Below are 17,828 nucleotides of genomic sequence, written 5' to 3'. Positions count from 1 at the left end.
ATAAGTTATGAAGATAATGTTGGAATAATGACAGCGTATATTGCCCCAGGCAGTTTTTACTTTAACTGCGCCTGACAGAACATTTTTTTTTTTTTTTTCTGAGATGATTATTACACTTTACAAAAAATAAATAGATTATATAATACTGTATTAATACTATATTAGTCCTGGTGGCCATTAAGAGTTACTCTGGCTACAGTTAACACATTCCAGCTGCTGGAGAAAACAGTGTTGACATTTTTGATGCGGCAGACAAACTGCATGTGACAAAATGATTGCAATTTAAAGTCATCACATGTAAACACCAGAACGGTTTTGATAACGTCTCATGTAAACAGTTCACTAAATCTTTCAATCGGTACACGCAAAAATTATTACTGTCCGTCACTGACTTGAGGAGCAGTCGCGCCAAGTCCTACATCACCGGACTAATTTGCCTAATCTTCACGGAACTTTAGATCGCGGTGGAAACGCAGACAGTTGCAGGTCTGGGGGGGGGAGAAAAGTTCCTGTCAAAAAGTTCCTGGTATAAATTGTTCCGGGTAATTTAGGTGGAAACGGGGCTAGAGACACATACAGACACACACACACACACACACACACACACACACACACACACACACACACACACACACACACACACACACACACACACACACACACACACACACACACACACACACACACACACACACACACACACACACACACACACACACACACACACACACACACACACACACACACACACACACACACGTTTGTTTTTGTGACATATGGGGACATTCCATAGGCATAATGGTTTTTATACTGTACAATCCGTATTTTCTACCCCTTACACTGCCCCTGCCCCTAAACCTACCCATCACAGGAAACATTCTGCATTTTTACTTTCTCAAAAAATGTATCCTGTATGAGTTAAGCATTTTAAAAAGTGAGAACATGGCCAATGTCCTCATATTTCACACTCTCCTTGTAATACCTATGTCATACCCATGTCATTATACACATTTGTTTCCTTATATGTCACAAAAACATGCCCACACACACACGCACATGCACACACACACACACACACACACACACACACACACACACACACACACACATACCTACTTAACCCAAATGTGAGGACATATGACTGGGAACCCTACCTTTAGGGACACCCCTTTCTGAAGGGTCTAGAGACAAGAGAAAGATATGACTGCACTTCTGGAGAAGCACACATTACACTTATCACTTGATTTTATCAATAAAAGCCTTCCTTAAAGACCTGACATTTTACCTTCACTTTGGGGACAGTATTTTTTATGTCCCATTTGGGGACAAACACAAACTCTGATCTAGTGGTACTTTGAGGACTATGATGATACACAGACTCTGGGTAAGGTATACTTTCAGGACTTTGTTAAGATATTATAAATTAACACACAGAAGAAGTGAATATTACAATTCAAAGTTTTAATACTGGATAATGAAACCAGGCTAGAGCAGAGATACAGGTGTGAGAGAGGAAACTGGGTTTCTTCATTTCTTCACGATCACTGAAAATGGCCAGCCTACATTTTGTCTTATCTGTAGCTTGAGATCAAGTGCCTTTGGCTTGCTCAGTTGGGGAATGACAATTAACATTCAGAAATATTGTTGATTTGACTGTATTGACTATCAGAGGACAACATTTTAACTGAATTGGGCTAAATAATGACACTATTGTCTTCTGTAGAACTGTTTTACAGCTGAAATTCAAGTCATTTCATAATTGTTGAAATTTGCAAGTTATGTGTGTGAAGGTGATCTGAAACGATCTGTTATTGTATAATGTGCTATAGAAATAAAGCTGACTTCACTTCATGACAGAGAACACTTCACTGGCCACTGCCTGTATCCCTATAGTTCATTTAGCAGTGACGGCACTTCAGGAGTTTCTCAGCAGTCATCTGTGGCAGCTCACTGGGGCTTTAAGACATTAGGCTTGTGTTTCAGTTAAGTGTGATCATTGTCAACAAAAACCTCTATACAAATAAAAATAGTGACACACACTCTGATTCAATTACTTTTTGCGGACTTGAGTAACACACTCTGTTTAAATGACTATTTGAGGACTCGAGCAACACACACACTACGATTAAATGACTCTTTGAGGACTTGAGTGACACACACACTCCGATTAAATTACTCTCTGAGGACTCGAGTGACACACACACACTCCAATTAAATGACTCTTTGAGGACTCGAGTGACACACACACTCCGATTAAGTGACTCTTTGAGGACTCGAGGGACACACACACTCCGAGTAAATGACTCTTTGAGGACTCGAGTGACACACACACTCCGATTAAATGACTCTTTGAGGACTCGAGTGACACACACTCCGATTAAGTGACTCTTTGAGGACTCGAGTGACACACACACTCCGATTAAGTGACTCTTTGAGGACTCGAGGGACACACACACTCCGATTAAATGACTCTTTGAGGACTCGAGTGACACACACTCCGATTAAGTGACTCTTTGAGGACTCGAGTGACACACACTCCGATTAAGTGACTCTTTGAGGACTCGAGTGACACACACACTCCGATTAAATGACTCTTTGAGGACTCGAGTGACACACACTCCGATTAAATGACTCTTTGAGGACTCGAGTGACACACACTCCGATTAAGTGACTCTTTGAGGACTCGAGTGACACACACACTCCGATTAAGTGACTCTTTGAGGACTCGAGTGACACACACTCCGATTAAGTGACTCTTTGAGGACTCGAGTGACACACACTCCGATTAAATGACTCTTTGAGGACTCGAGTGACACACACTCCGATTAAGTGACTCTTTGAGGACTCGAGGGACACACACACTCCGATTAAGTGACTCTTTGAGGACTCGAGGGACACACACACTCCGATTAAATGACTCTTTGAGGACTCGAGTGACACACACTCCGATTAAGTGACTCTTTGAGGACTCGAGTGACACACACTCCGATTAAGTGACTCTTTGAGGACTCGAGGGACACACACACTCCGATTAAATGACTCTTTGAGGACTCGAGGGACACACACACTCCGATTAAATGACTCTTTGAGGACTCAAGTGACTTCAAGCTCTGATTTAATATTAACAGTACTGAACACATTGTGGTGAAAGTGCATATTGCAGTTAATGACAGATATAACATTAAATGATTTTTTTTTTTTATAAAAACATTTGAAAAGAACAATCAAAAATCTAATAACTTGGAAGTGGGAATGATTCTCAGTGCCCAACTATCCTCTGTACTTCCTCCATCCACCTCTCCTCCATCTTTTCATCCCCTTTACATGCTCTCCTCCATCTTTCCATCCCCTTTACATTCTCTCCTTCATCTTTTCATCCCCTTTACATTCTCTCCTCTATCTTTCCATCCCCTTTACATTATCTCCTCCACCTTTTCACCCCCTTTACATTCTCTCCTCCATCTTTTACATTACAGTTAACAGCTTTAAATAGTAAAGAAATGTATTCATACAGTCAACAATTTTTATATTTATATATGAATGTAAAGAATACATATAGGGTAAACGTACCTATTAAGCTCACCAAAATCTACATTGAGACATTAGTGCATAGGGTATTAGTTTGAGTACAAGAAGTTGTGTAAAAATAAAATATTAATCTCTCACACAATAATATTTAATTTTGTTTTACATTAAAAAGGATTTAAATTAAGATATCCATCATTAGATGCAAAAAGTCTGGCTGTGCTTAATGGGGACACTTTACACCCCTATTGCCAATAAGCTCACAAGATGTTTTTTGGGAAAATTCTGTTTTGTTTATTTCTTGAAGTGATAAACTGTCACCTGTCTGTTTGTGAAGTATTTACATAGACGATTAATGTGGATAAGTTTAAAGAGAGAACACTGAGCTTTATTGTAATAGCAGACCCTTTTTTAATTATTAAATATTATTAAATTAATAGTAGGAGAGTTTTACCGTGCTGCCTGTTGTAACCGGACGAGGTGCACTGTTTGAATGCTGAACGGAGATGATTGAGAGCCGCAGCGGAGGCAAGACGAGTTTCCATAAAGATCCGTAAAACTTTAATTTAACAATGTAAATATTCTTCTGTCCCTCATATTAAGCTATGGAATGGCTCCAAATGACTTTACATATATTGCACGAAACCTTAATTGGTGCTAGCTTATCTATTTCATTTAGTCCATAACTCCCCCTTGTGCTTTATAACTATAAAAGAGAGCTATAAGACAACTATTTCAGACAACCACGATTAGATCAAATAACCATATTTCATTATCGCAACAGGCCTAATTAATGATCAATCTTTTTAGGATTCTCTTGAGTACCTTGACTCGCCACGGCCAATCGGAGTCGCCATAATTGTATGTGATTTCTTCCCCTGGTAGAATGTCTCGCACAGCAAAGAGACAAAGGTGAGGTTTTCTGCTTACTTCAACGGTTCTCATTTTGCATGTAGGATTCCTGTGCTCATCGTTTACAAGTCTTCCCAAGGACCCGTCTTCTTTAGATGCATCCATGCTATAAAGACATAAAACTCAGCTTAAGGAGACATACAGGATCTGCAGAGAGAAGGGTCTGAGAACCACTGATCTATATGATAGAATCACTGCAACATCCTCTCAGCTCTCAGATGAAGGCATCTAACATTTACCATTTTGTTCTCTTTTGGGAATATGGGGAATACAAACAAAACTCAACACAACTGCACTCAATACTTTTCAAGTCAGTTCATGGGGACTTCAAAGTATTAAAGGAACACTCCACTTTTTTTGAAAATAGGCTCATTTTCCAAGTCCCCTAGAGTTCAACAGTTGAGTTTTACCGTTTTTGAATCCATTCAGCCGATCTCTGTATCTGGTGGTAGCACTTTTAGCACAGCTTAGCATACATCATTGGATCGTATTAGTCCATTAGCATCGCTCTCAAAAATGACCAAAGACTTTATTTTTTCAAAGATAATATTTTTCCTATTTAAAACTTGACTATTCTGTAGTTACATCTTGTACCAAGACCAACGGAAAATTAAAAGTTTAGATTTAGATTCCTGCGTAGTAATCATGGAACTTTGCGGCCGTACCATGGGTTCAGCGGAGCAACGATATTACGCAGCACCTGAAAGTAGTCCTCAGATAGGTAGCTTCCAATGCGACCAGAGAGCAGATTGAAAAGCACTGCTGTTGTCTTTAGCTAACATTACCTGTGAATGCAATCACGAAGCGTGGGGGTTTGCGCGGCCATTTGGTTTATACAGTATATAACGTTAGTAGTTTTGTTGTAGCGTTCTGGTGAGGTAGTGTATCAGGGTATCTGCAGGTTTCACTAAGTCAAATTTAAGACTTTTTAAGACCTTTTTAAGACCATTATGAATAAATTTTAAGACCTATATTGCGCAAAAAAAAAACATGCATAGGAAATGCAGAATCACTCAATTACTTAAACTTATATTATTTAATTTATTTAAATTGAACAAAGTATTAGTAAACTTATTATTCATAGCTCAATCCCACCAGGATTAGCATATATACTGTATATATCTTCTTCTTTTTTTTTTTTTGACCAAAATTATTTTTTATTTTGTGGTGGTCACTTCCATAAATTTGCAAACATTTTTTTTTTTTTCATAATTAGGATGCAACATTAACCATATTATAATGTTAGATGCACAATAGTCACACATGGCAATAAAACTAACAAAATGCATGAAACTTGTTTGGTAGGCCTATTACAAAAACAAAAAAGGCTGTGGTGTGCTATCTATCTTTAATAACACGATCGGTTGGGGTGGGAAATATGACCAACATCTTAAAAGTAAACCACAGCAATAAGCAATTGCTTAATATAAGTAAAACGTTTTCAAGTAATTACGTAATCAAGTAATCGGTCAGTAATAAAATATATACTTATAAACAAATGACAGTAGGACAAATAAATACAGTGTTACCGCGGTACGGCATCTAAAGGATACGGCCAGACAGGGCGAAGTGTATCATCCCCCATGGCTGTAAGTATACAATTTTTTTTTTTTTGTTAGCTTGAACGAGCAGATTGAAAAGCACTGCTGTTGTCTTTAGCTAACATTACCTGTGAATGCAATCACGAAGCGTGGGGGTTTGCGCGGCCATTTGGTTTATACAGTATATAACGTTAGTAGTTTTGTTGTAGCGTTCTGGTGAGGTAGTGTATCAGGGTATCTGCAGGTTTCACTAAGTCAAATTTAAGACTTTTTAAGACCTTTTTAAGACCATTATGAATAAATTTTAAGACCTATATTGCGCAATAAAAAAAAACATGCATAGGAAATGCAGAATCAGGTAGCGTTACATGGATGTAGAAAAATTAAGACCAGTTTAACATTATTTAAGACCAAGAACGCAATGCTTCCGCAAATTTAAGACTTTTTAAGGCCTTATATTTTGATTTTGAAATTTAATACTTTTTAAGACTCCGCGGGGACCCTGGTGTATAGTTTGATTAAAATAGAATGTGGAATTGCCGGTATTGTTTATCTACACAGTTTTCTTGTAAAAAATACTACGTTAGTGATGTTGCGTTCTGTGCCGAGGCTTCGGAGCGTGTCTCCTGCATTAAATTTTGCGGCTGCCAAAAAAATGTTTGTCCCGTCAAAGCCTTATTTGGTCAGTTATTGTGATTTATGAGTGATAGATGAGGGCGCATGTTAACTGAGTGACAGAGAGAAAGAGCGGAGCGTGCCCACTCTCTCTGTCTTTATAATAAGCACCATCTTAGCATATTTCATTCATATATTACAATAGTCAAAATCAAAAGGTCGGAAGACCGAATCCATGTCGGACTATTTTTCCTTGAATGTTGACTCTTCTCTGACTCACCAGTTTGAATCTGCTCTCTTCTGCCCCAGTCTGTTCAGCCACACTTTCTCTTTCACATTTCAAAAGCTCGTCTTCAGTGTAACTGTTATTCCGGTTTAAATAGATAGGTTCGGGATCTACACCAAAGTAAATATCTTCTGAATCGTCTCTCCCAAACGCCTCCATGGTTACAACGCGCGCTGCTCTCTGAGCAAGCAGATCGTCACGCTGGTAATATTAACGGAGGTTTGCCTATTTTCAGGCGCTGTGTCATATCATTGCGCCGCTGCACCCATGACGGCCGCAAAGTTCCTACGCAGGAATGAGAAAGTAGTTCCTAGCTATAACGGTCTAAAAAATAGCAACTTTTCATTTTTCGTTGGTCTTAATACACAATGTAACTATAGAAGAGTCAAGTTTTAGATAGGAAAAATATTGAAAGTCTTTGGTCATTTTTTTGAACACTTGTGCTGATGGTCTAATATGATTCAATTATGTATGCTAAGCTATGCTAAAAGAGCTACCGCCAGATAAAGAGATCGGCTGAATGGCTTCAAAAACGGTAAAACTCAACTGTTGAACTCTAAGGGACTTGGAAAATGAGCCTATTTTCCAAAAAATAAAAAAAGAGTGTTCCTTTAAGTATCTTACAGCAGCTGAAATTTAAGCATCCCATCTACATCAATCCAACAGTCCTGTACTCACCACCAATTTTTGCCATGCCACTGAAAATCAAACAGGAAGATGTTTTCAGCTTCGGTGTAGTGTTGAGTTCGGTCAAGACTCTCTTCTGAACTCAGAAGTTCACCTCGGTATTCAAGAACAAAATCACCTCTGAAAAAAGCTTCAGTGGTGAAAACGCCACGACCTAAAGAGGAGAAACACATTAGCTTCAGCAGTTTCTCTAAAGTCAACTATTATTTTGATTATTACTCAAAGTTCTTTGCCATATGATGTAAATTACTGAATGAAAATAGTCAATAGCCAGGCTAATCTTGAAGTACTTTATATTTTACTATAAAATCTTAAAATTATACAGTTCAAATTCCACACTTTCTTACACAAATAATATTATCATGGCTATATATTGTTTAGAATAGATTTCTGCAGGCCGCCCCGGTAGTTCACACCCCCCGGTTCCCTCCACAAAAACCCTATAGGATTTTCCACTGGCGTTTGTATTACTGCAGAAAATAAGCTCACTTTAGTCTATAAAATACACCTCAGTTGCAAAACTTCAACATCCTCACGGTTAAGCTTCAACAACTTGTCTATAATGTGTCTGTGTTGCATTATTTTAAAAGAAAATCCTGTTTTGTGTACATGCATCTCTTCCGGATAGGTTTTCTTTGTGTTATATGGACGTTTTATTTGGCTTCTATAGTTTAGATAAAAGTATAGAGTTTTGTTGTTGTGTTGATAAATGTGCCTCCAGGAGCTCTAACCCAAAGTTTCACAGACAAGGCTTAATCTAGTCCCAAACTAATATGGATGTTTGAGCTGTTTTAACTGAAAGCAGCTTGCACTGACAGATCTTAAAGATGCCCTAGAATGGGAAACTGCATTTACCTTGGCATAGTTGAATAATAAGAGTTCTGTACATGGAACTAACATACCGTGAGCCTCAAACCACACCACAGTTTCCTCCTTCATGTAAATCTTGTGCTTGAAAAAGACCACTAAAAAACGGGCGAATCCACACATAACACGACTGTGATGCAACATTCAGGATCATTAATATTTACGCCTCCCCAAATTTGCATATACCAGCCCATGTTCAAGTCCAGGCAGTATTAAAGGGTTAGTTCACCCAGTAATGTAAATCCTGTCATTAATTCCTCCTGTGGTTGGCCAGCCGTCAGACCTCCGCTCATCTTCACACACAGATGAAGATATTAGTGTTGAAATCCGATGGCTCAGAAAGGCCTTCATTGACACCAATGTCATTTCCTCTCTCAAGACCCATAAAGGCACTAAAGACGTCGTTACAAAGCCCATCTCACTACAGTGGCTCTACAATCATTTTATGAAGCGACAAGAATAGTTTTTGTGCGCAAACAAAAAATCAAAAATAGCGACTTTATTTAACTTTATTCTGAGCCTCAGACGTGAACTCATGAAGCACCGTAATGGCGCATGCGAATAGAGCCGCCGTTCTGACACATGACCCGGAAGCGAGGAGCTTTGTTTAAAGCAGAGGAAGACACGCCATATCTAAGCTGTTGAATTCTACATTGATTGCGCTTTAGGTCTTGGCGTAGTGCTCAAAATGGGGCTAAAGTGTGCATTTCATGGATGCCCGAACTGTGCTTGACGCCATATTCTCGTGCATGCGTCGTTACGATGCTTCATGAGTTCATGTCTGAAGCTCAGAATAAAGTTAAATAAAGTCGCTATTTTTGATTTTTTGTTTGCGCACAAAAACTATTCTGGTCTCTTCATAGATGATTGTAGAGCCGCTGTAGTGAGATGGGCTTTGTAACGACGTCTTTAGTGCCTTTATGGGTCTTTAGAGAGGAAATGACATTGGTGTCAATGAAGGCCTTTCTGAGCCATCGGATTTCAACACTAATATCTTCATCTGTGTCTGAAGATGAACGGAGGTCTGACGGCTGGCCAACCACATGAGGAATTAATGACAGGATTTACATTACTGGCTGAACTAACCCTTTAATGTGGACCTGCACCGAATTAACAGAAGTTCTGCAGGTGTTGTGAAGATGGACATTAGTTAATTAGTTTGGAACAACTTGAGGGTGAGGAAATGATGACAGAATTTTTATTCTTAAGTGAACTATCCCTTTATTGTGCATAATCAGGTTAAGAATGTGTATGTAAACATTGACTTTGGGATGATGGAACTGGAAGTGCAAAGATGCAACTTTTTTTATTTTAGGGCTCATTCCTGCAGAACTCTATTCAGGAATCTTTGCACAATAAAAATATATATATATACTAGGGCTGCCCCCAAATAGTCGACTAAACGTTAGTCGATATGAAGAGGGCTTGGTCGAATACATTTTCATTAGGTGGTTAGTCGCAAAAAAAAATCACGTGAAAAAATTATGCAATCAGGGGCTGCGCAGTCACGCCCGTTCACACATACTCCGTCTGCAGTGCGTGTGCGGTGCGCATTTTTTTTCCGTACCCATGTTAACAGATTACATCTATCACACTGCATGCGGATGCGGTCCTGCAGCAGTGTGACGATCGTTTTCGTACCTAATCTATTTTTTTATGCTGTTTTTGAATAGCCTATTGTAAGTTTCTAATTTAAAATGTTTGTGATTTTTGGCTATAACCTATGTTTAAATGTTTTGCCACTTGTGTGAGCTAAATCTAAAGTACTAGGCTATATAAATATGAATTAATGAATTTAATAAAATGTTGTTTAAATGTAGGCTAGTATGTTAACCTGACTTCTATGAAAAAGTAAACAAAGAGAATTGCAATTCTGACGAGCCATGTTCACTAACAACTTTTGGATTTTAAATAAAAAATAATGAATAAATGCTGTGTTTGTGGTATGCAACAGCGGATCAGTTGCGGACTGCAAACGCAGCGTATGTGAAAGCACAACAGGGCGTGCGGCTCCTGCACCGCATACACACCGCAACACGCACCGCACACGCACTGCAGATGGAGTATGACATGACATCACAGCAACGAGAGATCAACGAGACCTCGTGGTATACCAAAGCGCACTTGTGGGAGAGGTGTCTGGCTGATGCTAATAATTATATCAGGAAAAAAGTCCAAAGTGTGGGATCATTTTGAAAAGTTGAAGGACGTCCCGAAAAAGGCTGTTTGCAAACTCTGCACACAAACATTTGCCTATCGCTCGTCAACATCGAATAGCCTATGTCTTATCATTTAAAATATGTAAGTAGTAACGTTTCCTTTTTGTAGTGTTTCTGTTTGCTATCTGTTTATAACGGGTAGGCTATACGAATAAATAAATACATATTATTTTTATTTATTCGTTTTTATAAAATGCAGTTGTTGTTTTTTATTCTGTAAGAAAAATTAGTCTGATGTTTGCAATTTGTTGTTTCCAGTCAAGACTCATCCGTCGTCTTAATGGCAGTTTGCGGCTTTGCCCTGATATTTTTTATCTGTATTAGTGTTCTTTAAATAATTTGTTCCACATTTTGTCTTAAATATTTGTTCTAAACAATTTAATCAAAGACTTAGGCTGTTGATTTGTTTGCCGCCTTCTTTTTTTTATTCTAAGTTTTGGCATTGTGCGATGTGCATTTATTAAATTGTTAGTTTTTGTTAATTTTTCTTTTGAACAATATAAAAATTATATTAATTTTCCACTGTATTTTATACCAAACAGCGTTTTTGCTACAGTACTTGTTTTGTACTAGACCTAAGTTACTAATACGTTTATTTAATTCATTTTAAAGAACGAATTTTAGTTTATTTTATTCAAAACAGTTTGTTTTTGTTTTTTACTTGTAACTGTTACAGTTTGTATTTTTGATAATAAATTATTAAAATGCACAGGCAGTCTGATTGCTGATTTTTATGTTATTTTTAGCCTATAACGTTCCGGCCGTAAGCGCTGTATAGGCTACTTTAAACGCTTTACTATTCTGTTTTAACCTGATAACCGTCACGAGGACGAGGACGCACTGAAGGTCTCTTTGTTTAAATTAGCTCAAAATTACTATCAGATGTAAGTAATTACCTTGACAAACTATACATCATTAAAAAGATCTAAGACTAAAGTTTAATTTTTTTACCTCTGTTTTATTCTCAAAGTCTTATAGTGACCGTAATGTGTTAATATGTTCCAGGAGTTATGAATATGATCTTGGGCGTCGCTACCTTTTGATTGTAATATGCGCGTCATTTGCTCCCATTCATAAAAAACTCCTCCTTGGTCGTCATGAAGACACTCGACAAAACAACTTCCCTCAGGGCTTTTACTTCAAATGTGTGCAGATGTGGAGAAATATTGATAGATTCTCACATGTTTGAGTCAAATTTCTATACAGAGAAGTATTATTTATTCAATCTTTATCCAAAATCCGCGGATGTGTGATTATGAGAGCAGTAGGCTGTGATATGCTGTGTTTTCAATTCATTCTGGCAGCCGGAGGGCGCTGGAAAGCTGTACTACTGAAAATTCACCCCATGGGGAACACATGAAGAACAGACACACCATGTGACATTCAGGAAGTGTCTGACATATGGACATATCCACACAGCTCCCTGGGATCGTCAGATCGCTATTTTATGCAGATAAACACGTTTTAAGACAATAAACACACAATCGCGGCAATATATGGTTGGTCTGTGTTCTTTATGCCATGTTGGGTGGTTTCATAATAGATGATATTTATAATGCAATGCTATTCCACATAGCTTTTAGCATTGTATATTTTCTGTCAGATTTTTTGACCCGAAGCTATATGAGATCACATATTGTTATATAAAACACTCTACATATAAAATATAAAGTGATATGAAGCAAGTTTTGAATTAAACATGATTTTAATCGTATAAATTGTTGTTTTGCTGGTGTGCTAAGCTAACATGCTAGCTTGCCCTAGATGCACCTGCCACTGAGTAAATACTTTATTTTTATGAACATTTTCTAAATGTAAAACTACTGAAATGCTTATTTGGACGAAATGCATTCAATAGAGTCTCAGTGAGGGTAAAGTGAGAGGTTTGATTTAGAAATGAGGTTTGAATAGAACAGTTTGAATAGAGAATCGTTAGTAATTATAATGCAGACAAAAGAATAATAATTAGAGCCATAACCAGTCCGCAGAAGTGTGAATATGTGTTGGGGAGACAAACTGAATGGGGCAGTTTGCACCTCTAAACAATAGAGGCAATACAGCGACTGAAAGCTGAGAAGATGTGGCAATAAACATCAGTTGATATTTCAGCGATATCTCAAAATAAAATCACATGAAACGATCTTGTAAAACGTTTAATAAAATGCAGAGTTTTAGACTGATCATCTTCAGATCTGAAATATAACATGGTCAGACTTGTGGCTTTAGCTGTAGTGCATTTCTAGATTTCTCCAAGGCCCACTTCAATTTTATTTTCATAAAGATATATCATACAAATAAATTTCTAATAACTTTACAAAACTTTGAAGCTTATTATAGCTTTTTTTATTATAAAAAATATTATCATTTTGACTTTACAGTAAACTGCCAGGTGTCTGCTTTCAAATGAGACCATAATTATGCTTTTAGTGCAAAGGATTCACAAACTGTATTTGTTTTAGTCTGAGTATACATTTCTTAGGATTTTTTCAAAATTTAGAAATCAGCTTAACAGGTTAAGCACTTTTTTTTTTACTTACTTATTTTATTTTGAACGCGCTAATATCATGCTTTAGCTTTTTCTGTCATATGGAAGTGTTAAACTTCAACTTGGACTATACCTTTCCTTGTATATACACAAGTTTTTATATTAATATCATAAATTAATGATTATTCGACTAATCGCTAAAATGCAGGAGTGTTAGTCGACTAGGAATATCTTTAGTCGGGAGCAGCCCTAATATATACATATAATATAATGTACTGTTCAACTTGTGAAACATGAATATTAGTTGACCTTACTGCCATGACTCGCCTTACGTTAAATCCTCAGTTTTATAGATTAATGTTATTACTGAACTGCTCAGTCGTAAATACTTGCCTTTATATGTGCTGATGAACCGCTCTTGAAGCCCAGGCTTGTCCATTTCACAGGTCATGTGATGTTCGGCGTCCTGCAGAGGTTTTCTACGCCTTTTGTTTCCCAGCATGATGGCATAGATGCAAAATGTATTTCTTGCGATGACTGGCAATAAAAGAAAAAAGAAATAAAAAGAAATATAAGGTGAATAGAATAAAACGGCATATTTAAAAATCTTGTTGATCTTACTAGCATTGTTTACCCAAAAAACTTGCATAATTAACATACTAACCCTCATGTTCAAACCTGTGTAGTGTTTTTCTGTGGAACACTTAAGTATATGATATCACAGGCTCTACTCAGAGCCCAAAAACCACTGCTGCTTTTGTGTCTTTTGAATAGATTCATTGACACCGATCTATATTCATATTTGATTTAAGAGCTAAATCATATTAGTCAGTGACCTGCTAGATTCACATACACTCTTTTTTATGTGCTTTTGCCTGCTCTGGAGCTTGAAACACACAATTAAAACACTATTAAGTGTCTAAAACTGTCATTATGCAAAATAGCTCTGTGATAAATAAAACAACATGGATAATTTTGGGTTCCACAGAAGAAGAAAAAAGCTTTTTGGGTAAATAATGTAATAATGTATTAGATAAAAGTAAAAAATTATATCAAATAATAATGATAATAATAATAGAAATTAATTATTATTTTAAATTACAAGACATAATATTGATATTTTACAACACTTTTGAGAAAAACAATGATATATGTACTGACTCATTATTGGGTCAGATTGAACTAATTAAATTGCAGAATCTAAAGTAATGTTACTAATATATGAAATATAACACAATTATATTTACTGATCAATGCCTGCACATGCCAATAAACAGTTTTCCCCTTATTTCAACAAATCATCAACTGAGAAGCAAACTCAAATACAATCGTTAAGTAAATAAAACATTAACACAATATAATTTCACCACTTAAGTAAGCATACATCTTACTAACTTTACTATTTCACAAAGTATTTGGTCATGATGCATTTTCAGGACAAGACTTGAGCTCACCTTTCCGACGTTGATTGATGGGGGGCTGTCGTCTGTCACGTGTCTGCATTTCCAGGGAAAGCACGTGCACATCCAAGGTCGCTGATTTGCGTAAATGACGTAGTGACGTATTTGGATTTCAAGTTGAAATTGTCATTACATTTTTTTTTTACCAAATAAATATTTTTCCAAACACATAGAAAATTATCAGATTATCTTTGTTTTAATCACAGTATTGGTTATTCAAACGTATTTTTTTAATCCGTTGTGGAGTAAAACAATACCAATTCGTAGCTTAGTTTACTTTCTTCATTATTAAATCATTCACTGTTGTGAGATTATTTAGATGATCAAAATCAAACTTTAATGTGAACTTTATTAACAGCATTATCTTATTTTTATTTATTTAATAAATTGATTGTATTTTACATTAAATATAAAGGGCAGAAAAGCTGTTAGACCTTGTAAAAGTTCTTGGAAAATTGTTGTGAAAAGTGTTGTGGCTATATATCTTTGAGCATCTTATGATCAGCTGACATCTCTGTCACTTGCCCCCAGTCTCAGTCACTCTGAAAGCGCGCTCTGCTGCTGCTGCTGTGGGGGAGGGGCGGGCGCGCGCGCTCGGTGGGGGAAGGGCGGCGAGTATGAGCAGAGCCACCTTCACACTGTCAGAGTCAGCTCAGCTCAGCTAGGGTCAGGGTTAGTGGAGATACAATGGCTCTTAAAATCAAAGTAAGAATAAAGCTGTAAACAAACATGTACATGTGCCAGCTTGATTCATGATTCTTTTAAACACTTTTTGTTCTTTTTTTATTACTATAGCCTCTCTCTCTCTCTCTCTCTCTCTCTCTCTCTCTCTCTCTCTCTCTCTCTCTCTCTCTCTCTCTAACTATATATATATATATATATATATATACACATACATACATACACATAAAGAAAATGTTTGCTGTACTGCTCTCCTTTAGGGTTAGGGTACAGCTTTTCTCAGTCACTTTGGTACATTTCTGGAATCAAACTATTCCTTTTTTAATCCGATTGAGAGGGCATGTAAACACTTGATCAGATAGAAAACTGAAATAGCGTAATGACTTATGAAGTACGGAAGCGAGCTGTTCTTCATGTTGAATAAAGTGTCATAAATGAGTGTGAAGTGAGCAGGACATCTCCCACCAGTCCTTGTTTCATCCACCATCGACTGGTTTTTGGCATATGATGGTGTTTTTACTGTTTGATAAATATAAGCAGCACAGCTCAACGCTTCATGTGCTAGTCGTCTCCTAACAAGGACCCGAAATAGATACATATTATGTCTGCTTTTTAACAACTTGAACTCCAAGACCATTTTTTGGGATTTCCACCTGGATTTGGCCTACCCAAATTGAAAAGCTTCCCATACACACATACATTGGTCTAAGTTCAAAATGTTGGTGTCATTTTACAGAAAACCCTTTGAAGTTACATAAAACACTGCTAACAGTGATAAACATGTAGGTATATGTTGTCTAAGCTGTTATAACCCCCCAAAAAAGTAGGCGCTTTTTGATTTTTTTTTATAAATTCATTTTTGAAAGTGTGTAACTCAGGCCCTGTGTGGGGCAGGTTCCTGCAGACAGTTTGGGCTGCTTCCTCTAAATTCTAGAAAATAGTGGAAAAAAGAAGTTTGTCTGTGTCATGTTGTATGCCAGATTTATTCAAATGGGTCTGAAGGGATGACCCCCCTTTTTTCCCCCTCCACCACCATATAGTGATATAAATGCAATATTCCAGTGTCATTAAATTAATTATATATTCTGGAAGCAGCCCAAAGTGTCTGCAGGGTCCTAGAGCACACAGGGCCTGAGATACACACTTTCAAAAATGAATTTATATTAAAAAATCAAAAAGCGCCTACATTTTTGGGGGGTTATAACAGCTTAGACAACATATACCTATGTTTATGACTTTTAGCAGTGTTTTATGTAACTTTAAAGGGTTTCCTGTAAAATGATACCAACATTTTGAACCTAGACCACGTATGTGTGTATGGGAGGCTTTTCAATTTGGGTAGGCCAAATCCAGGCGGAAATGGCACCAGAGTAATTTAGTGTAAATACATTACTTTGTGTAAAACAAATGTCAAAGTGATGCATATCTCCAGAAAGTAGAGACTCTAAGCTTTCAAATACCACATATGAGGTCAGAGCTCCTCCACAGACATTTAAAATTGAAAGTATATACATGACGATGTCATTCCCGACCCTGTACAGGGTCCACGGAGTTTAAGTGGTTAAAACAAACAAAAGGATGATGGTTAGTATGCAACAATGGGAAACTCATATATTCGTGCATCCATCTGACGCACACATAAACCCGATCACTTTATTCCGTATTCATGTAAACACTGCATTCGGATTCGTCAATCGGAATGAATTAATTCAGATTGAAGCAAGTTTCCATGTAAATGTACTGTTCACAAGCAAGATGTCAATGTTCAGTGTAATCTGGTAGTATTTTCAGAAGTAAAATATGGCTATGATTTTTATGACAATGTCTGAAAATACAAAAGACTGCACTTTATCTGTATGACATACAGTTCATTTCAACAGTAAAATGTACACATTATTCTAGATTGGACTGGATTCACAGATACACTTTTACTGTTGGTCAGTAAAAAAATTACAGTACAATGTCATTGCGATATAAAGAAAAAGACAAGACACACATGTACGTGTGTGTGTGTGTTTGTGTGTTACATTATGTCTCTACTCTAAGTATATTAACTGTAATGTAAAATGCAAGTAGACTATTGTAAAATAGCATTACAGTAAGTGTACAGTATTACAGTATAGTAAACATTGTCTAGTTACACACCTGTTCTATCTACAAACGCTTGAATGACTGAGGACACACAAAGTTGTTCTCCCAACATTCAGCTGTACCTTTTGACCAACCTCGGCCATAAGGTCATGATTGAGAATAGTGGCCCTTACTTCATCAGAAACATCTCCATCTCTATCTCTTCCTCGGTTCTGCCTCCGTACCCTTCCACCACACACCCTGACTCCTCTTCTTCTTCACGGCTGTTGACCCTCTTTGTTTCCTTGTTGTTCTTTCATTGTCAGAGTGTGTAACAGTGTTGTGCTCTATCTATGCTTCCCAAATGAAGGTTCATGAGATGGCATCTGAGCTATAGAGAACTGGTTGATCATTGGATGATCTAATGCTTTACGTTCCCCTTCATTAGTGAAATTCATAATTAACCTCTCCAATTCAACA

General features: G+C 37.1%; 2 protein-coding genes across 8 annotated transcripts in view; both read right to left on the bottom strand.

Moving 5' to 3' along the window:
• Positions 1-17,828, bottom strand: part of cntn5 (contactin 5) — a 427,504-nt gene that overhangs the window by 158,746 nt on the left and 250,930 nt on the right. The gene's annotated exons all lie outside the window — the stretch shown is intronic.
• On the bottom strand, positions 1,155-14,961 carry LOC137043180 (histone-lysine N-methyltransferase set-1-like). 2 transcript variants are annotated; one of them, XR_010898429.1, is made up of 5 exons: positions 14,592-14,959; positions 13,531-13,674; positions 7,558-7,720; positions 4,351-4,543; positions 1,155-1,181 (listed from the first exon to the last, which is right to left on the bottom strand). XR_010898429.1 is itself a non-coding variant. In XM_067419352.1 (4 exons), exons 1-4 carry the CDS (start codon positions 14,638-14,640, stop codon positions 4,312-4,314), a joined length of 588 nt encoding a protein of 195 aa, XP_067275453.1. In that variant the 5' UTR covers positions 14,641-14,961; the 3' UTR covers positions 2,819-4,311. The 2 variants fall into 2 exon arrangements, 1 of the variants encoding a protein (XP_067275453.1); XM_067419352.1 differs by lacking the exon at positions 1,155-1,181 and having other exon boundaries at positions 2,819-4,543; positions 14,592-14,961.

This window comes from Pseudorasbora parva, chromosome 16, assembly GCF_024679245.1.
Source record: "Pseudorasbora parva isolate DD20220531a chromosome 16, ASM2467924v1, whole genome shotgun sequence".
NCBI classification, from domain to species: Eukaryota; Metazoa; Chordata; class Actinopteri; order Cypriniformes; family Gobionidae; genus Pseudorasbora; species Pseudorasbora parva.
The sequence above is the reverse complement of the archived record's forward strand: the minus strand, read 5'-3'. Positions and strand labels throughout refer to the sequence as shown.

Coding starts and splice junctions, on each gene's coding strand:
- LOC137043180 (XM_067419352.1), bottom strand. CDS start 14,640: ATGCAGACACGTGACAGACGACAGCCCCCCATCAATCAACGTCGGAAA. Junction 13,675..14,591: donor CATCAATCAACGTCGGAAAG/GTGAGCTCAAGT, acceptor TTTTATTGCCAG/TCATCGCAAGAAATACATTT. Junction 7,721..13,530: donor GTTCATCAGCACATATAAAG/GCAAGTATTTAC, acceptor TCTCCTCTTTAG/GTCGTGGCGTTTTCACCACT.